The sequence below is a fragment of the Nuphar pumila genome, chromosome 7 (genome assembly GCF_984573655.1).
Source record: "Nuphar pumila chromosome 7, dmNupPumi1.hap1.1, whole genome shotgun sequence".
NCBI classification, from domain to species: Eukaryota; Viridiplantae; Streptophyta; class Magnoliopsida; order Nymphaeales; family Nymphaeaceae; genus Nuphar; species Nuphar pumila.
In genome coordinates, this window is record NC_143255.1 from 23,273,077 (window position 1) to 23,295,418 (window position 22,342).

The 22,342-nt window shown below is 34.9% G+C and overlaps 1 protein-coding gene across 2 annotated transcripts in view; it reads right to left on the minus strand.

Moving 5' to 3' along the window:
- Nucleotides 1-1,838: 1,838 nt before the first annotated feature.
- SR (serine racemase) overlaps nucleotides 1,839-22,342 on the minus strand; it is a 28,068-nt gene continuing 7,564 nt past the window's right edge. Inside the window, exons 3-6 of one of the 2 annotated variants that reach the window (XM_090013943.1) lie at nucleotides 16,942-17,172; nucleotides 2,873-2,946; nucleotides 2,608-2,794; nucleotides 1,839-2,214 (exon numbers count right to left, since the gene is read on the minus strand). In XM_090013943.1, the coding sequence (XP_089870069.1) occupies nucleotides 1,959-2,214; nucleotides 2,608-2,794; nucleotides 2,873-2,946; nucleotides 16,942-17,172 (748 nt within the window). In that variant the 3' untranslated portion in view covers nucleotides 1,839-1,958. The remainder of the gene's footprint in view (nucleotides 2,215-2,607; nucleotides 2,795-2,872; nucleotides 2,947-16,941; nucleotides 17,173-22,342) is intronic. The other variant, XM_090013944.1, reaches the window with a different exon arrangement.

Sequence of the window (22,342 nt, forward strand, 5' to 3'; positions counted from 1 at the left end):
TCTCGTATGAGAACTTCAGTTCTCATCTCATTTTTAAAACTTTTTTTCAGATACTGAGACGGAGTGATGGAGGGACCACCTTGTTGGAGGGAGCGAAAGTTATGATACGATGACCCAAATTCTGATTATTTTGAAAAGTTTTTGTTTTGAGAAACATGTGAACCCTAAATAGGAACTATTCGATTAAAATAAATTCAATTTCAATTCATAGTTTGATTTATTTTATATCTAGAATGATTGTTGAGTTGTATATATTAAATTTGTAATGTGCCTTGGTGTCTTTGGGATGTTTTTTTTCAATGTTTTAAAATAATTTATTGTTTAAAAAAATTGCATTTTTTTAGGGTCAGTTAGAGCTGCTCTAGTTCAATATTACTCAAACAAAGTTGTAACACTAATTGACTCAGAAATGATCATATTGATGGTGACAAACTCCAAACTGGGGAGCACGAAATGAGAAAAAAAGGAGCAACAAAGATACCTTGATGGATAAAAACATTGTCGCTCTAATCCCCACTCGAACCCCTGATTTTCACTACCAACTGAAGTTGCATGAGAATCAAAACCCTTATTGGCCATTATATAGTTGGGGCATGGTCCCCATAAATCTTGAATCTCGATATGTGTAGGGCCTATGGGCCCCCACTAACATGTATGAGAGTGGGAGTGATTTTTCTAAATTGAAAGATAATCTATCTATTAGTATCTAATATGGCAAATTTATATTCATTATCTATAAAAGTCAAGTAAGATTGGCGCTCATCAATTCTTGAAAATCAAATTTTTACATATACATCATTTCCTTCTATGGACTCTTACCTTATCTCTTGCCAAAATTGACAACTAACAGAACCTCATTATTTTTTTTCCTTGAACATAACTTTTCTTTTTATATTTTTTCATCTGAATAAGTAATCTTTTACTTTTATTGTTTCTTAGCCTATCTCTTCTCACCATTAAAAATGAATTCTTTCCTAAACCAAATATAGCCGATTTTCCCTTATGGCTTCTTGGTAAGTTGCTCTTTTATTTTCCTCTCACGGCGAGGTGATGTTCATTTTTGCACATTATTTCCATAGATTCCTGCTCTTCCACTTATTATATTACAAACTAATAAATATAAATTATTTCATTTCTATGCATCTTTCCTTTTTTATCTTTATAAGCATTGGTTGGTGCCACCCAATCCACAGGCTAAATAATCATTCAGTTGAGACAGGAGAGAGCCAATGACATATCAATGATTTCCTTAAAACCGTTTAATCAGTATGTTGTTGATAAATCAGCACTCATAAGTGTGATTGATTCATCACAATTCTTGAGTGTTTCAAGCAGGACAGATGGTGAGTTAATCTGTAAGAGTTTCATGTTTTTCCTTGCAATGTCCTGTAGAAAAAACATTAATGCAATCCTTGGCTGCTTCATACAGGGGATTGTATAATTTATGACTCGAAAGCATGCAAACAATAATTCTCATCTAAATGACTACGGCTCGGTTTGGAAACCCATAAATGAGATGGGAGTTCATGCATTTAGTAGACTTGGTCAAACAACCTTGGTAGTGGCCGTTTGGGAGAATGACATTGAGGAAGTAGTTTATGCATTTGGAAAAGGTGAGAATATCTACCAGACTACCACCTTTCGTATTAGCAGTAAAAACTGGATTTGGTAACTACCACCTCTTAGTGCTTTTTCCTTTACATAATTAATTTAAGAAAATGAAAGGTAAGATGGGATAGCCCCACCCCACGCCCCAACCCTGGGGTCAAAACTCACATACCACTCATAATCTAGTATGTCTCACATCTGTTCAATAAACTATTAGTTTTGGAATCAAGTTGGAAAAGTAAATCTTCTTATCACACGGAAAAGATGAATTTAATAGAGGCATGATATTCAAGTGTTATGCTACAGATAATTTAATGCTTCTGCATTCAGTACTACAAGCCCAAAATGATTCAAACTTGCAATGAATCAAAGGATTCCCAGAGAAGCCCCAGGTCAACATTCCCCCCTGATAGGACGATCCCAATGTTTTTACAGTTTCTCCATGCAGGATTTTCCTGGAACTTCGGACACAGAACAGCAGCAAGCCCAATTGCACCACTGGGCTCCACTGCCACTTTAAGAATTTCGTAGCACATTTTCATGGCTGCAATGATCTCCTTGTCATCTACTGTGATCACATCATCCACTAGGTCACGCACAACTGGCCTGTATCAATGTGATACCAAGATGGAAATGACTGCAAATTATCAGGCATTGCAACAATAACCAGAGAACGGGGATTATTATTTAAATGCCAAAAAATGAGCGTCTCAGCAGTGCAGCACATAATGGTTATTGATGGCGTGCAATATGGACATTATAGTTGTAGGCAGGACACGGAGCAAGCTTCCATGCACTCCATCTCAAAAACCATAGAACACAAGCCATCAATTAAGACAGCAGAGACCGCTCCATAGAAGAATATCTTGACATTAATTAATTTAATTTATGTAATGACACGAAAATAGCATGCAAACAATAAAGATTAATTCTAAAAGCATTTTGCATGATATGACAACTTTTCCTGAAAAATACATACGATTCACACAAGATACTCACCAGGTTAAATCTCCCATATGAGCTCTCAGCCCATCAGCAATAGTATTGATTTCAGGCAGAGTTACAATTTTCCCTGCCAATTTTGACTGGGCTGCATCATCAGCACCTGACGGCTCAGCTGCAAGAACACGAATTGTGGGTTTTATTGCCTTTGCAGCTAATGCCACACCAGAAATCAATCCTCCACCTGCCCTTTTAGTTTCAAGGCAACAATAAGTTCCAGGAACAAATTTCAGAGAGAGAGAGAGAGAGTTGCAGAACAAACCACTGATAGGAACAATTATGGCGTCAAGATCAGGTACTTGCTCCAAGAGTTCTAGTGATATGGTGCCCTGCCCACTGTAAAGGAAAAGACCGAAGGAAAAAAAAAACAACCTTAAACTTGGAAAACACAATCCAGTGCATCTTCAGCAAAATACAATATATGCAGGATAATGTGAAGTTGTAGTCAAGAAAAAACTAAACGGCAAAACATTGGCCCCTTGATTTATTGATGCTCTCTCTCTCTCATTAAGAAATGTAATATTAGTGTATCACTATTGTTGGGTGATAGCCTCATTTGTATTTTTATTATTTAAAAGAGCATTATTGTCAGTCTTATTTTTCCCAAGCTTGTGCAGTGCTAGGTGAACCCAACCTGACCAGCCTTAGGGGCATTGGCCATGCACAACGACCTCAGTGCTCTTCCCAAATATGCAGAAACAATTGTTGTTTAAGTTTCGAAGATGGGGCGATACATACGCCCCTCCGAATCAACCAACCAGAATGTAGCAGCAATGCTGCACCCTTGTAGCCGAAGACACGACCCCTGAGTGTGTTGCTTTGGAAGCCTACAGGTCCTCAAGTTGATAGCTTAACTCTTAGTAAACGCATGATTACTCATTGATGCTGAGGCATTCACTTGCCTAGCCCCGTGCCACCGTGCACGGTTGGGATTACCTAGTGCAACCCCCTAGGGAGTTAGCCTTAACTCACATGCACCCCGCGCATACCTAATAATACGTGGGTGACATGAAATGATTAAAAATCACAATGCATGCCACTAAAGGGCTACAAGAGATCACAAACACACTAAAGACCACTATTGGATCAAATATAATTTCACTAAGGAGACAAACACAAGATCATAGATCCCACAAGGATCACAATATAAAAATAAAGGATTTATATAATCATCAAAATGCTTGTAAAAAGCATATATTAAAATAATGAGAAGATCTCTATTTATAGAGCCGAGATGGGCATTAAGGGAGGCTACCTCCAACGGCTATATTTATGACCGTTGGAACATTCCAACAGTCATATTGACTGAAATAAAAAAACAAAAAAAATACAAAAAAAAATAAAAGATTATTCATCCCCTACTGGGTTGTGCCTATTACACCATATAAAAAGACCAAAATATCCCTGATATATATATATATATATATATATATATATATATATATATATATATATATATATATATTTTTTTTTTAACACTCCCCCTCAAACTTATGGTGAGATTAACGAAAGCTTGCTAAGTATAAAAAAAATTGTGGTAGTGGAAGAGCTTTAGTGAAAAAGTCTGCAATCTGAAATTTGGACGGTACATATGGTAACTCAATTGTTCCCTTTAAGTATTCTTCCCGAATGTAATGCTAATCCATCTTGATATGGTTCGTTCGTTCATGAAATGTATTGGCGTTGGCTATATATGGCACTCTTGTTATCACAACACAATTTTGAAGGGTCCGAGACATCAACTCCCATATCTGCAAGCAAAGACCATAGTCACACGACCTCGGTAGTTGTTGTAGCCATCACCCTATATTCAACTTTTATGGAAGACGACACTTTATGTTGCTTCTTACACCTCCAGGATTAAGAGAATCACCTAAAAACACATAAAAACCAGTAGTTGGGTGTCTGTTATTAGGGTCTCCTCCCCAATCAGAATTAGTATATGCAATAAGATTTAATAACGAGGAAGAAGATAATAATAGTTATTTAGATATGATACTTTTAATATATTGAACTATTCTTAACACAACACTTATGTAAACTGAAGTAGGCGCATGCTGGAATTGACTTGCAGTATGCATTGCATGCGTAATATTCTGTATAGTAATGGATAAATATGTTAGTGATCCAACAAGTTGTTAATAAGGAGTTGTATCATCTAACAAGACTTTGTCTTCAACTCTCATTTTGGCATTAATCACTTCAGGAGTGTTAACATGCTTTTCATATGTGATTCCCGAACGTGCAACAATATCCTACTGTAAAATTCATTTGTATCAATATATATATCCTCTTGGCCAGTAGGCTACTTCAGTACCTAAGAAATACCTCAAGAAACCAAGGTCGATTATATCAAAAGTTTTCTTAAGCATAATTTTAATTTCTTCAACTCTTTATTTATCATTCCAAGTGAAGATCATGTCATCAACTTACAAGAGTAAAATGCCAAGCGTAAAACCTGTAGATCTTACAAAGAGAGTAATGTCATTATAACATGATTTGAATCCAAGATCAAGCATAGCTTTACTGAACCTATCATACAAGGCTTTAGGAGCTTGTTTAATCCCATATAAAGCCTTTCGAAAGCGGAGAACCATACATTTTTCAACACTTAGACCAAGAGGAGGATCTATGTAGACTTCTTTATTTAAAAAGCATTTTTAACATCTAATTGATATATAGGCCAATTTCTAATAAATGTTATAACAATAAAGCCCTAACAATAGTCATACGAGCTACTGGAGCAAAAGTCTCCTCATAATCTATTTCATATTCCTGAGAATATCCTTTTGCAACCAACCTAGCTTTGCATCTTTCTAAAGATCGATCACTCTTTGTTTTGAATTTAAAAATCCATCTACATCCTATTGTCTTTTTATCCTTAGGTAGATGTTGAATTTTCTAAGTGTTGGCCTTATGGAATGCATCTAATTCTAAGTTCATAGCATCAACCCATTATTTTATGTCTTTAGCTTCTCTATAGTTGGATGACTCATGATGTGAATGAATAACTAAAAGACATGCCCTATAACTGGGAGAAAATGATTCATATGATAGAAACCTCCTTGGAGGTCTAGATATATGTTCAAATCTTCTAAGACTAGGCTCCTGTATTTCATATGGTTGATTATATTTTTCAAGTGCACATGGATGTTCCCTATTACCACCTCTAGAGTATTATATAGGATCGCACGTGGGTTCACTACCAACATTTAGGTCATTACTTTGTTCAATATTATCATCAATATCATTATCAACATTCTCACAATCATTATTCTCAACAATATACTTAGGCAATAAATCAAACAAAAAAACATACTCTGATTCTTCCTTAGGTTCATCAAGATCAAATCCCTTTTCTTTTTTAAGAAAAGTGACATTCCTAGACACAAAGTTTATCATTTTTCAAATCATAGCACATATAGCCTTTTTTTTTATCAGTATATCGAAGAAAAACATATTCATATCTTTGGGGTAGAGTTTGTCAAGTTTTTCAATAAGCACAAACATTTACATTAAAAAACCCTCAATTGTTTCCAATCTAGAGTAGTCTTGCAAAGTTTTTTAATTGAAAACTTATTTTCTAAATTTGAAAAGGCATTCTATTTATTAAATAAATCGCGGTAAGCGTGGCTTTGGCCCAAAATCCTTTTAGAACTTTTAAAATAAGTCCTAGTAGTTTCAATAATAAGACGATTTCTTTTGGCAATTCCATTTTATTGAAGGGTCCTAGGACATGATTTTTGGTTTAAAAAACTTGGGTTTTTAGCTAAGTTTGAAATTCATTTGAGAGAAATTCTCCCCCTAATCGAAGAGGAAGATCTTAATGTTTGTATCAAATTAATTTTTAACAAGATTATGAAAATCTTTAAAACACAAAAAAACTTTGGATTTGAATCTAAGAAAGTAAATACATACTAAAATCATCTATAAATGTAACATAATATGAAAATCCACCTTTTGACATAATGAGAGTGGGTCCCTATACATCTGAATGCACCAATTCAAAATTTCCATTAGATAAAAAGGTTCTAGATCCAAAAGGTAACATTCATTTTTTCAAGTATACAATCATTACATACAAAGTCTTTTTTCTTAGAAGATTTTTTCAAAACTAGAAAAATATATAATGTTGATATACTTGGGTGTCCTAATCGTCTATGCCAATGATCAAGGTCAATTTTTTTAGCATAATTACAAAAAGATTTTTTACGGAGACACAAAAAATTCATATAGTAAAGGTCTCATCTCCTACGGTGTTGCTCAATCAGCTTCCCTGACTGAAGATCATGCACCCAACAAGCCTTACATGAGAAGAAGACCTTAGACCCATAATCAAAAATTTGAGAAACCAAAAAGAATGTTTAAATTAAGTTTTGGAATAACTCTTAAATTTGGAACAAAGAAGTTGTTCGAATCATTTGAAAAATTGTCAAACTTCCTATACTTTTCACATTTAAAGAAGTTCTATCGGTAGTAACACATGAAAAATATGAATTGGTGTAATCGAAAAGTAAGGATTCATTGAGAGTCATATGAAAAGAAGCTCTCGAGTCTAAAATTCAAGAAGTCTTACCCAGAGGAGAAGATAAAGATACGGTGGCACCGGATATGGATGGAGTGGCTTTAAGATATTGTGACACGGTCTCCGCAATTTGAGCCATCGTCAAGTCGTTGAGGTTGCCTCCCTTGACTCCTCTCGCTTTAGAGGTTCTTCACTCACTGTGGCCACCTTTCTTTTAAGTTTTGGGCATTTTGGTTTCATATGCCTTGATTCATTATAAAAATGACAAATAATCTTCCTCCCTCCATTATATTTTCTCTCAAAGTGAGGAGGTTTATGTAATGAAACCAAATGTGCAAGAGTACAATGACACTAATGGCTACAAAGAGTGCAGAAACACAAAAGCCTATAATGGGCAAAATACAATAAGCCACAAGGGCTAGCATAACCAACTCACCAAGAGTATAAGAGAGAGAACACACAAAATATAAAAGTAATTTCTATTGAAAATGCTTGAGACAAGCATAAAAGAGGCAAAATTCCTCTTTAAATAGGCCACAAGAAGGCTCTTAGAGCACTCCCCAATGACTCTACGGGCCTTTTACAATAAAGCCCTTTCACAATAAATACATATATAGCATGTTGGTTAGGTCAACCAAACCAAAATAAACGTGTACCAACATGTTGTACATGTTGTTACATGATTTCTTTTTGGTCTAGCCAACCCATGTACATGATTTTGATCATGTACATGAATCAGCCAACATGTTGTACATGTTGGTACATATTTATTTTTGGTCTGGCCGACCCAGCCAACATGCTATATCTGTATTTATACAGGCCTGGCCGACCCATGTACATGATTATTTACTTCGGTTCTTACCCGTTTTCTTAAAACTGTTTTACAGGCACAGATGCTCAGTGATGTCTTGGACTGGCTAGATGGAGTCTACAAGACTTGTGACTGATGTCTGAGTTCTGACAGATGGCTCGATTTTAATATAGTCAACTCTTATGTTCTTAGACTATTTGACTTTTTGATTGATTATTTAAGTTTGATTTATTACTTCAAGATTGATTCAATGCATGGAATGGTTTGTGGTTTGGTAATATTAAATTTGTGATGTGCCCCGAATCCTCGGGAGAGTTTTCACAATTATTTAAAAAAAACACAATATTTTTAGGGTCAATTGGGGTCATTACACTAAGAGAATCCACTTTTTTAATATTATCAGTCATCCTTACTTTAAATATCAATTCGGCCCCATGTTTATGCTAAGTCAGGTAACTTCTTCATCTTAAGTATGTCACCTCAAGATCCAAGAAGTACTTTAGAATGTCGAAATCTTTCATCTCAAATATTTTGGCTAACTTCCTTTCAGAGTCTTTAAGTGTATATCATCGCCTATTACAATTATATCATCTATATACAAAAGAAGTATGCATTTTTTTTGACTTGATGATGATACAAACAAAGTTGGATCATGGTCACTGTGCCCAAAACTCAATGACTTGACAGTAGAACTAAACTTATTAAACCAGACTTGTGGAGCTTACTTGATACCATGCACAACTATCTTTAATTTGCACTCTTCCTTCAAGATCCAAATATTCTTGTAATAGCTCTATCTATACTTCATCCAAATCTGCATTCAAGAAAGCATTTTTTACATCCAATTGCTAGAAACTCTGAGACTTAAGAGCAATCACAAGCAAGGTTCCAATGGATGTCATTTGTGCCATAAGAGTAAATTTTTTTGCATAATCTGTCATATTACTGACAAGCCATGAAAAAAATACAAGAATACCCCTATAAATAATGATATATACATAAGGAAAGGGGTAGCACACAAAATGGTAAAACATATACTTTCAACACTCCCCTCAAACTTCGGATGATGCAAGAAAAATCATCCCAAGTTTGCAAAGGAATGACTGAAAAATGCAATGGTGCAAGGCTCTCAATAAACATGTCAGCAACTAGCTCTTGAAGAGAATAAAATATAGAATGGAGAGAAAAAGTGGAGAATGACTATGGAGAATGACTTCTAGTACTTTTACTCAAAAAGGCTCTTCACACTTGGATTCATACAATGACTCTTAGACTAGGCTTTTATAGTACTAGTAAGACCTTTCTAGATGTATTGAGACTCCAAAAGACTCTTAGAAACTAGTACCTACTTAATAATTCTAGAAAACTCTTAGAAACTTGTACATACTCAATAATTCTAGAAGACTCTTAGAAACTTGTACATACTCAATAATTCTAGAAGACTCTTAGAAGCTTGTACATGCTCAATAATTCTAGAAACATTGTTCAAGTTTAATTTATTCTCAACAATGCCTTTTCTAAATTAAACTTGCTCCTTACGCCCAATCTTTCTGCATTTCTCTTGAAGACTTGTCCACTTAGTGGCTTCGTGAAAATATCTGCCATCTGATCTTCCGTTCTGCAGTACTCCACATGAACATCACCTTCATTCACAAGTTTCTTCAGAAAATGATACCAAATCTAAATGTGTTTCATCCTTCCATGAAGAACTGGATCTTTCGCAACTGAGATAGTTGAGTTGTTGTCACAAAAGAGTTGTTGGCTTATTTTGCTTCTGCTTCAAACTCTCCAAAATTCTACGCAACCAGATTAACTAACAACCTGCAAAAGATGCAGCAATATATTTTGCTTCCGTAGTAGAAAGCGCAACAATTGGTTGTTTCTTTGAGCTCCACGAAATTGCTCTACTTCCAAGATTAAATACATAACCTGAAATACTTCTGCTATCATCAACACTCCCTACTAAGTCACTATCAGTATAACCAATAAGGTTGACTGCAACATTAGTTTCATAAAGAATTCCATAATTGATAGTTCCTTTCACATATCTTAGAATTCTTTTTGCAGCTTCCCAATGATTTGAATATGGCTTCTCCATGAATCTACTCACCAAACTGACAACATACATAATGTCAGGCCTTGTGGATGTGAGATACATTAGATTTCCAACCAAACTTCTGAACATAGTGGAATTGACAAGTTTTCCTTCACCTTCTTTAGATAGCTTCAAACCTGAAATGCATGGAGTCGAAACTGGATTAACATTCTCCATCTTGAACTTCTTCAAGATCTCTTTTGCATAGCTCTCCTGCGAAATAAAAATTCCTTTCTTGGTTTGATAAACTTCAATACCAAGAAAATGATGCAATTCACCCAAATCTGTCATCTCAAACTCTGCCATCATTGAGTTCTTGAACTCATTCAACATATGCACATCATTCCCAGTGAAAATTAGATCATCAACATAAAGACATACAACAATAAATCTTCCTTCCGAATTGACTTTGATGTAGAGAGTATGCTCATATGGACATTTCTGAAATCCACATTTTTCAAAATATGAATTGATGCGGCTATACCATGCTCTGGGTGATTGTTTCAACCCGTACAAAGCTTTCTTCAACTTGTACACTTTCTTCTCTTCTCCTTCCTTGACAAACCCAGGTGGTTGGTCAATATAGACTTCTTCATTAAGAACACCATTCATACGTCCATTTGAAAAAGCTTCCAATTATTCTGAGTAGCAATAGAAATAATTAAACGAACAGTCTCAAGTCTTGAAACAGAAGCAAATACCTTTGTAAAATCTTCTCCTTTTTGCTTGTACCCTTTTGCTACCAGCCTTGCCTTGTGCTTGTTGATAGACCCATCTGGATTCATCTTTGTCTTGTACACCCACTTTACTCCAATAGAACTTTTGTATGGTGGTAAATCTATAAGCTCCCATGTATCATTGTTTTCAATTGAACCAATTTCTTCTTTCATGGTTGTCCTCCATTTTTCTTTTTGACATGCATCATCAAAAGAAATTGGATCTTCACCTGCAAAGAAGGCAAAAAATATGGCATCATTCTGACTAACTTCTTCTGTGATATATAATTCTTGGATGCTTCTCATTTTTCTTATAGGGCTGCTCTATAAAGAACTTGGGGAAGCAAAAGAATTTCTTGCTTGGGCACAATTTTCATTATTTTCAAATGCTGGATCATTCTTTTCTTCTTCAATCTCAAAAGGAAAGATAGGAAAATTTTCTTTTTCAACCTCTAAGTCTTCAAATATGAATTTTTCATCAAATCGAACATCTCGACTGATCACAATCTTCTTTGTCATCGGGTTGTACAACTTGTAAGCCTTGCTTCTTTCATTGTAGCCTATGAAAATACACTTCTCTGATTTATCATCCAACTTGTTTCTCATAGCATCTAGAACATGAGCATAAGCCACGCTCCCGAATACCTTAAGATGGTGAACACTAGGCTTTGAACCATACCGTGCTTCATGTGGTGTACAATTTTTCAAGCTTCTTGTTGGTGATCTGTTAATAAGATAAACTGCACAAGAAACAGCTTTTGCCCAAAATCTTCTTGACAACTTCTTCTTCTTAAGAGTGCATCTGGCCATCTCCATAATTATCTGATTCTTTCTTTCACACACACCATTTTGTTGTGGTGTATGTCGGACCGTCATTTCATACCGAATACCATTGTCCTTGCAATATTTTTCAAGCTCATTTGAAAAATATTCACCTCCGCGGTCAGTCCGCAAAGTATTGATTTTCAGCCCAGTAAATGTTTCAACTTCCGCCTTAAAGTCTTTGAATTTCTGAAAAGCTTCAGATTTTTCTTTGACACAATACACCCAAACTTTTGGTGAGTAATCATCAATGAGAGAGATAAAATAACGATTACCTCCCAAAGATGTCACTGTCATCGGACCACAAAGATCTGAATGAATAAGCTCCAAAGGTCTTGTTACACGCCATGATGATTGAGGAGGAAATGAATTTTGTGATGCTTTCCGAGTTGGCATGCTTCACAAACTTCATCAAGATGATCAATTTGAGGCAAGCCTTTGACCATCATCTTCTTTGAGAGAAGCTTCAAATTTCTATAATTCAAGTATCCATATCTATCATGCCATAGCTTAGAAACTCCATTATCAATACTGCCATAGCTTAGAAACTCCATTATCAATACTAGTAAAACAAGACATATTTTTATTTTAAAGAGTGAGTGAAAAAAATTTATTTGAAGCAATTTCAACCCTTGCAATAACTTGCTTTTTCCTTGACAAGTAGCAAGTCATGTCATGGAAATGAATGTTGCATCTCTTCTTCAAAAGATGCCCCACACTGAGCAAATTATTTTTCAAACCAGGAACGAAATAAACTTTAGACATTTTCTCCATTTTTTCTGATTTTGTTTTGAACTCTATTTCACCAACACCACTAACTTTGTAAGTCTTTCCATCTCCTACTTTCAACTTCACCATAATTAGATTCAAACAACTTAGAAAATAAATTTTTGTTACCTGTCATATGCTTGCTAGCACCACTGTCTATGTATCAGGCATCATCAAGATCTCCACCATGAGACACAAGCAACAAAGTGTCATGATTTTGCTCTTAGTTTTTGTTTTCATACACCAAACGAGCAGCATGCCTTTCTTCCACCTTGTACCAGCATTCATTTGCCATATGACCAGGTTTGTGGCAATTATAGCATTCAAATAGTTACAACCTCTCCTTCTTTGATTTCCACGACCTCTTCTTCTTTGCGAGCCTTTGAAATTTTGATTTTGATTCAAGTCATTCTCCTTGCTTGAATAATCGCCTCTTCCATGAGCATATGAGCCTCTTCCTCTAAAGCTTTCACTTCTTTTACGACCACGTCCTTGACCTCTTTGATTTTTGAAATTTTTCTTTTTATTTAGAGACAATTTCGACTACAGTGCTTGATACAAAACTACTTTTTTATTAGCCTTTCTTCATGAGCTTGCAACGAGACCGTAAGTTCATCAATGATCATGGTATTTAAGTCCTTTGATTCTTCAATGGCTACCACAATGTCATCAAATTTTGAATCCAAAGAATGAAGAATTTTCTCAATGACACGAACATCATCCATAGTTTCACCATTTCTTTTTAATTAATTAACTATAGACAATACTCGTGAACAATAATTAGAAACTGATTCTGACTCTGTTTTATGTAAACCTTCAAACTCTCCTAGAAGAGTTTGCAAACGGACCCTTTTTACCTTTTCACCTCCTTTAAATGAACTTTCCAAAATCTCTCATGCTTGCTTTGAGGAAGTAGCACACACAATCTTCTCAAAAGCGACTTCATTTGAGGTTACTCCTTGGTAGATTACCATAAGGGCTCTCTTATCTTTCTTTCTCGACGCTTTTAGACTCTCTCTTTGAGCCTGTGGCATTTCTTCTTCATTTTCAACTTCAACATAGCATTTTTCGACTATCTCCCACAATTCTTGAGATCCAAAAATAGCTTTCATTTGGATACTCCAATTGCCGTAATTTTCTTTGGCTAATTGAGGGACGAAAGGAAGAGGAATAGAGTTGTTCATTTTAATCGAACAAAGCTCTGATACCAATTTGAAGAGAATAAAATATAGAATGGAGAGAAAAAGTGGAGAACGATGATGGAGAATGACTTCTAATACTTTTACTCAAAAAGGATCTTCACACTTAGATTCATACAATGACTCTTAGACTAGGCTTTTATAGCACTAGTAAGACCTTTCTAGATGTATTAAGACTCCAAAAGACTCTTAGAAACTAGTACCTACTAAATAACTCTAGAAGACCCTTAAAAACTTGTACATACTCAATAATTCTAGAAGATTCTTAAAAACTTGTACATACTCAATAATTCTAGAAGACTCTTAGAAGCTTGTACATGCTCAATAATTCTAGAAACATTGTTCAAATTTAATTTATTCCCAACAGCTCTTATGAGCTCAAATGCACCAAAAATATAATCGCATCCTCTTATACTCTCCTTAAAAAGTGACAATATATCTCAATGACTTTGTTCTCTCATTAAACTCTGGATACTTTGTAAATAGCACTTATATTGTCACAATAAAAGGAGGTTCTTCCACAATCTGAAACACCTAGCTCTCCCAGTAGCCATTTAATATGTATCATCTCAGTTGTAACTTAAGCCATGGCCTTGTACTATGCCATTGTAGTGGATAATGCAACTTGCTATTGCATTTTGCTCTTCCTCAATATTAAAGAGCTTCCAAAAAAGACAAAATCATGTAGTAGAGAGTCAATCACATGTAAATAACCCAAAATCTACATCACAAAAGGTTCTAAGATCTGTAGTGGAGGACGATAAGAAAAACATCTCATGATGCATGGTATCTCTCACATATCTAATAATCATTAGAATAACAATAAGATGAACTGATCTAGGAGAGTTCATGAACTGGCTAACCACATGAACTACATAAGTGATATAAGGCCTAGGTATCGCCAAATATATCAAACTCCCAACCAATTGTTTGCATACAATTGGATCCTCAAGCTCAACTTTGTATGTGGCCCTAAACTTTACATTTGCTTCCATAGGAGAACCAACTTTCTTGGAGTCCTTTGTTAGCCTAGCCTTAACAACTAAATCATTTCCATACTTACGTTGTGACAAGTAAATTCTCCTTTTTGAATATGTTAACTTTTAGACCTAAAAAATATGTCAACTTTCACAAGTTCATCTCAAATATGTTAGTCAATCTCCTTTTGACATCTTCTATCTTCTGCAAATCATAGTTGGCAAACTCATGACTCGGGCTCGGATCGCCCAACCCTTGACTCACAAGTCAGCGGGTTGACTCAGTGACTCGGATGAGTTAGGACTATATTTTATAGTGTAAGCACATGAATAAGACATGAAAATAACTAAACTTCAAGTTGAAATATGTCAACAGTTAAGATGCAAAAACATATAACTAACATGACCATTAACATTTTTCAGTGAACACTATTAGAGTCTTCATAACAAGTGCCTTTGTATAAGAATTGTGCATTAAAATCATAAAGTTTATAATAGGCATTAGGATCAGTAACCTAAATCGGTGACCCATTTGGGGTCTGATTCGAGTTGACTCGAGTAATTTCCGAGTCGTTGTCGGGCTTGACAACTATGTTGCAAATCATCACCTATGATGATTATATTATCGATATATAGAAGCAACGCATATCTCCCCTTAGAAGGAGATGAAACAAAGAGAGCAGGATCGTGATAACTCTTCTCAAAACCAAGTGACTCAATTGCCGAACTAAACTTTTCAAACCAAGCTCTTGATGTTGGTTTAAGCCCATATAAGGCTCTCCTCTCAATTAGTGTAACCTTAGGTAGCTCCATGTATATCTCCTCCTCCAAATCACCAATCAAGAAAGCATTTTTCACATCCAATTGCTGCAAGTTCCACTATCTTATGGCAGCAACAACTAGCAGAGTCCTTATAGTGATCATATGTGCAACAAAAGCAAACATCTTAGCAAAATCAATCTCGAATACCGACTATAACCCTTCATCACTAATCTCGCCTTGTATCTCTCAATCAACCCATCTGCCTTAGTTTTTACCTTATAGAGTGATTTAAGCCTCACAAAATTCTTTCCGGATGGAAGCTTCACAAGATTCCAAGTGTGCATTCTCTCTAGTGCATTTAGCTCTTCTGCCATTGCATGTTGTCACTTCTCTCTAGAAGCAGCTTCTAAGAGTTAGGCTCAACATAAGAGTGAATTAAAGCCAATAATGCAAGATGCTTAGGCGAAAAAGATTAATAAGAAACAAAAGTGTCATTCATATTGCAAAGAATCTAGAACTTCATGAGGGGACAAAACACATTAACATAGATTATATCTTTATAAAGAGTGGAATAATTCCACTTGAGAATGTGTGCTTTAAAGGAACAGTTGTCGATGCTTTCACTAAGAGTCTTGCTCCTCACTTTAGAACATTTTTCTCCAAACTTAGGATGATGTCCCTTGAATCATCTCAAGTTTGAGGGGGAGTATTGACATGTAATATCAATGTATTACTATTTTTTTGTGATGCCCTCACAAGGTTTCATCATTGATAAGGGCATTCTTGTACTTTCATGAAATGTTGTTGCAGTAAGTCAAAGTTAGAGGGCCATTTTAAATTCAGCTTCAAATAGGAAGTTAGAAAGGGAGGTTGACCCTTATATGTGGTCTATTTTATTCTAGCAAATGAAGTCTCTCTCTCTCTCTCTCTCTCTCTCTCTCTCTCTCTCTCTCTCTCTCTCTCTCTCTCTCTCTCTCTCTCTCTCTCCAAGTTAGAATAGATTAGGTAACTTCATTCCACACAACCAACACTAACCTACTGGAATGGAATGAAGTTAACTCCAAAACAAAGTGAAATATCATTAAAATACCACATTTAAATACAATGATGTTGGACTAAAAATAAAGTAAATTTAATTGTTCGAAATGATTGAAACTTGCTCAATGTCTATTTTCCACAATTTTTACCTTTTTTATTTTTAAAACTTCATGGACTTCTCTTTGTCATACTTTCTTTCTCCAGCTGCTCAAATTTGTTAACAGATTCCTCATTTTAGCTCAGAAAAATAAAATGTAAAAATTAGGAGCTGTCACTTTAGATAATTTACCATGAGAGAGATAGAGAAGGGGTAAGCTACTAAACAGTTAAAATGAAGGGGCAAACATGCAAAGTGGGCAGTTTCAGCAAAGTTGGTCTTTTTACACACACACACACACACAGAAAGAGAGAGAGAGAGAGAGACTATGTATGCATGTTTGAATGTAGTTAGTAGGGGGACAAATGAAAAACTGCCACCTAATATGTCTTAGATGTGGATCTGAACCAGTTTCTTGGTGATGTTTTATATAATAGAGTAAAAAAGCACTGATACATCTTTAGTATTATTTATTTTTACTTTTTCTTTTACACCGACAATGACCAAAACAAAATAATCACCTGATGACATGTCCATCATTGAAGGGATGCACTAGAACAGCACCAGTTTCATCCTGCACTTTGGCAGCAACTGCCATCCTTGACTGAAGAGTGGCCTCACTCCATATGACATGCCCACCATAGCGTTTGACATTCTCAACCTTACACCTTGGAGCATTTTGAGGTATAACAATATATGCAGGGATCCCTCGTAACTTTGCTGCCAAAGACACTGCTGCAGCATGATTACCACTATATGGCCAAAGCAGAGGTTAGAATTTTCATACGTAAAGGGAGATGACATACAAAGCTAAAAGAAGCACAAAGCTAGTATGTTTTATCCAATCAATCGGTTCCCCAACATTCCTATGCTATATGTTCTAGTTGTTAGAAAGTCACATATATATGTATATACTTGAATATATATGTATATATATATATATATACTCTTCGTAATACAAAAGTATGTATATGTATATATAAATATATATTTAAAGTATATACATATGAAATACAACTTTGTAATATGTATTTTTATATTTCTTATTTTATTTTGTCTTTTTTGTTTTTTAGTCAAAGTCAATAATCAACATTTGACTATTTGACCAGCCGTTGGGTTGTTCCCAACGGCTATAGCCTTCTCTCATGTCTATAAATAAGGGACTATTTTCCCTTTGTAATGTATCTTTCAAGTGAGGTTTTTCTCTCAATAATATTAGGTATTTCTCATGTGTTTTGTGCCTTAGTGCATTTGATGAGTGAATGTTTTTGTCAAGTTTTTATAAACTTGATTGTTTGTGAGATTCTTCACATGGTATTAGAGCTTGATTTATACTCACTCGTAAAGGCTGCCTCGTAAAGCATGCATTGGTGGGCTGCCTTGTGAAGCGTGTTAGTAATTCTTTCATGGTTGTGGTTCTCTTCTTCTCCTTTTCATCATGGGTGAATTCTTCCCACACAATTCAAGCAACTCCAATTTTATTCCACCATTCAAGCTTGATGGAAGCAATTACATCATTTGGGTCGGACACTTGGAGACATTCATAAACGGTCAAGGGTTGTGGGGATCCGTGAGAGGTACTATTCTTGAACTCACTCCTAAAATTATAATATGTAAAAATGGTGTCGAGACAAGTTTCGAAGAAAAAGACAAAGCAATTGAAGAATATTACAAAAAATTAGATGAATGGGACATGAAAAATGCCAAGATTCTTTCATGGATGTTAAGTGGAGTCGAAACAAAAAATTGCCTCAAATCTCTTGTGTTACAAAAAGGCAAGCAAAGCATGGGAGTAACTTAAAGGTATGTTTACCGAAAAAAATATGGCCCATAAGTATTATCTCCAAAAAAAAGGCTAAAAATATTAAACAAGGAGATAAGAATGTTAGAGATTATTTTATGGAGTTATCATATATTTGGACTCAACTTGCTCAATTTGAACCCAAATGGGAAGGTAAGTCTATTGAGATGCGGAGAGCTCAAGTTGAAGAAGATAGACTCTTTGTTTTTCTTTATGGATTGAGACCCGAGTTTGAACAAACTAGGGTTTCTTTGCTATCATCCTCATTGCCTCCTCCTATTCATGAGATTCTCACTAAACTTAGTGGAGAAGAGACTAGGCTAAACATGAGTAAGAGTGATATTGTTCTTGCTACTTCTAGAAATAGTCAAGAAGATGATTATGCGCTTGTCGCCTCCAAACCAGGACATTATATCAAACCATATAGACCTCCTCATTTTAATAAGAATAGAGGAGAGTCAAAAATTATTTGTCATAATTGTCATGAGTCCAGTCACATTAGACCTCAATGTCCTAGATTCAAGAATGACTATAGACCTCAAGAAAAAAATGTTGTTGCGGCTCCGTCAAAACAAGAAGAGAATACTCTAAACCTCAAAGATCTCATCAAATCATTAAACCAATTAACAGAGGCATTACAACCATTGCTTAAAGAATCTACATCAGGAGCGGTCATTGCATCCTCTTCAACCCCTAGTGTGTGCTCTTGGCTTCTAGATTCAAGAGCTTCATTTCATATGATCCCGCACAAGTCTATTTTATCCGAGCGTCAACCTAACTCAAATGCATCTTTTGTTTCCACTGCCGATGAAACTTCCTTAGAAATAAAAGGTGTTGGGATTTTTAAAAATGATTTGACAAAACACAAGTTTTATATTCCAAAAGTAAGACTTACACCAAAACTATATCTTAATTTACTTTCAGTTTCTCAAATCTCGGATCATGGATGTGATGTCATATTCTCATCAAATAAATGTTGGGTGCAGGATTGTCAGTCCGAAAAATTGATTGGGAAAGGTTCTAGGCAAGGAGATATTTATTATATGAACTTCCTTTGTATTCCAAAGGAATCATTTTATAATATTGCCCAAACAAAATATATAAAAGTTTGGCACCATAGACTTGGGCATCCAAATATAAGGAAATTGAATTTTGTACCTATTACTAAGGATCTTTGCAAAGATAATTTTGAATGTAAGGAATGTTTACTTGAAAAAATGACATCTTTGCCTTATGGACAGAACTTTTTACTCCTCCATGCCTTTTGAGTTGGTTCATTCGGATGTGTAAGGTCCTGCTCCTGTGATTTCTAAAGGAGGATTCTCCTACTATATTGTGTTTGTCGATGATTTCACTAGATATTATTGGATTTATTTTCTTAAGTTTAAATCTGATGTATTTGCAACCTTCAAAACTTTTCATAACATGATTAAAAATCAATTTAAAAGCAAGATCAAAATCCTAAGAACTGACTCTAGAAGAGAATATTTGTCAAATGATTTTAAACGATTCTTAGAAAATGAAGAAATTTTGCATTAAAGATCGTGTCCTAGAACTCCACAACAAAACAGGATTTCAGAAAGAAAATATAGACATTATGGAAAATACAAGGACACTATTTATTGCTAAGAATGTTCCTAAAAATCTTTGGGTTGAAGTTGCCTTAATCTCAGTATATCTCATAAATAGGATGCCTTCAAAAACTTTATCCAATGAAATTCCTTTTGAAAAAAAATTCAAATACCAATCTAACTATTCCTTCTTATTTAAACTACTCTCTAATGATGAAGATACTTATATAGAACCCTCTATTGAGAATAGAACAACAGTTGAACCAATAGTATACACTAGAAGAAATAGAAATATATCGAGTGAAAGTGTAAATCAAGATAATCATGAAGCATTGGAAATTCCCTCTGAACAAATCATCATTCGTAGATTTAAACGAACCTCAAGAATTTCAAATAGATTTGTTTCTTATGACTCATTCTCTCCTAAACATAGAGCATGTCTTATAGCTATTCATTCATATTTTGAACCCTCCTGTTACAATGAAGCCAAAAATCTTAGCGATCTTGATGTAGATCTTCACTTGGGTAGGATGATACCAGCACTAATGCACTGAATTATATCAGAACTTCGACATTAAGCATGCTTGAACAAGAATAGTACTAGGATGGGTGACCTCTTGAAAAAGTCCTTATGTTGCACCCCTTCACCCATATAGTTGAGACAAGGCTTAATGATGATGATATAGATCTCCACTTTCTCTTGTTCAATCTGCTTAAGATCATCTTTAATCCACATCAGCTTCTCTTTTTTATGAGATCTGCAGCAATTAGACCTCACATCTAGGCTTCACCAAATTTGGCTTGATTTGCTCTTGATCAGCTACTACAGGCCGGATTCTTGGAGAAAGTTGATCAGCTAGGTTGTAGATGGGTTTTCAAAGTCAAAAAAAAAAAGTCATGGATCCTTGGAAAGACATAAAGTCAGGTTAGTTGCCAAAGGTTATTCTCAAGAATATGGAGTAGATTACGAAGAAACCTTTGCTCCTGTTGCCAGGATGACAACTGTTCGAATTGTTGTAGCTATTGTAGCTATTAAAAAATAAAATATATTTAAAATGGATGTTAAAAATGTCTTTTAAATGGCAATCTCAATGAGAAAGTATACATGGATGTTCCACCTGGATTGATAGTTCCTACAGGTAAAGTGCTTAAATTAAAAAAGCCATTGTATGGACTCAAACAAGCACCTAAAGTTTGGTTTGACACATCCAACAATGTTATTACAAGATATGGTTTCAAACCATGTTATTATTTATTAAGAACTCTTCTGCAGGTATTATAATTTTACTTTTATATGTTGATGACATGTTGATTACAGGAAGTGACAAAGAAAGAATTAAAAAAGTAAAACAATTTTTGAAAAACTCTTTTGAAATGATTGATCTTGGGTTCCTAACATATTTTCTTGGGATAGAAGTATCATATTCTAACAGAAGATATATATTGTCACAAACAAAATTTGCTTTAAATATCATTGACCGGTCAAGATTATCAGATGACAAAGTTGTTGACACTCCAGAGATTGTCGGAATAAATATGCGGGTTGATGATGGAGTTCCTTTGGACAACCCAACTCCCTTCAAACAGCTCATGGGATCTCTTATGTATTTAAGTATTACAAGACCTGACATAGCTCATGTTGTACATATGGCTAGTCAATTTCTGCATGCTCCAACATCAACTCATATGGGTGTAGTCATGAGAATTATCAAATACATCAGAGGCACAATAAATAAGGGAGTCTTCTTACCCTCTTCTTCCTCATTAGATCTTATTGCAAACTCAGATGCTGATTGGGAAGGGGATTCAAATAGCAGGCGCTCAACAACTGATTTTTGTGTGTTTTTAGGAGAATCCTTAATTTCATGGAAGTGCAAGAAACAACAAAAAGTGTCACTATCATCTACAGAAGTTGAGATAGAACAATGGCGACTACTATCATGAAAATTGTGTGGCTCAAACAACTAATTTCAGATATAGGAGTTCATCTTCAGAACCCTACAAGATTACGTTGTGACAACGAGAGCTCTATATACGTTGCTCGAAATCATATGTTTCATGAAAGGACTAAGCATATAAAAATGGAATGCCACTTCGTTAGTGAATAATACTTAAAAAAGACTCTTGATCTTCCCTATGTGACATCAGAATATCAACGTGCTAATCTTTTCACCAAGGCACTGTGCTCACCAAGATTCAATTTTCTAGTTTGAGGGGTACTATTAGAAAGTCACATATATACGTATATACTTGAATATATATGTATATATATATACTCTTCGTAATACAAGAGTATGTATATATATATATGTGTGTGTGTATGTATTTAAAGTATATACGTATGAAATACAACTTTGTAATATGTATTTTTATATTTCTTGTTTTATTTTTTGTCTTATTTTTTGTTTTTTAGTCAATAGTCAACAATTGACTATTTGACCAGCCGTTGGGTTGGAGCCGTTGGAAAGTAGCCCAACGGCTATAGCCTTCTCTCATGTCTATAAATAAGGGACTATTTTCCCTTTGTAATGTATCTTTCAAGTGAGGTTT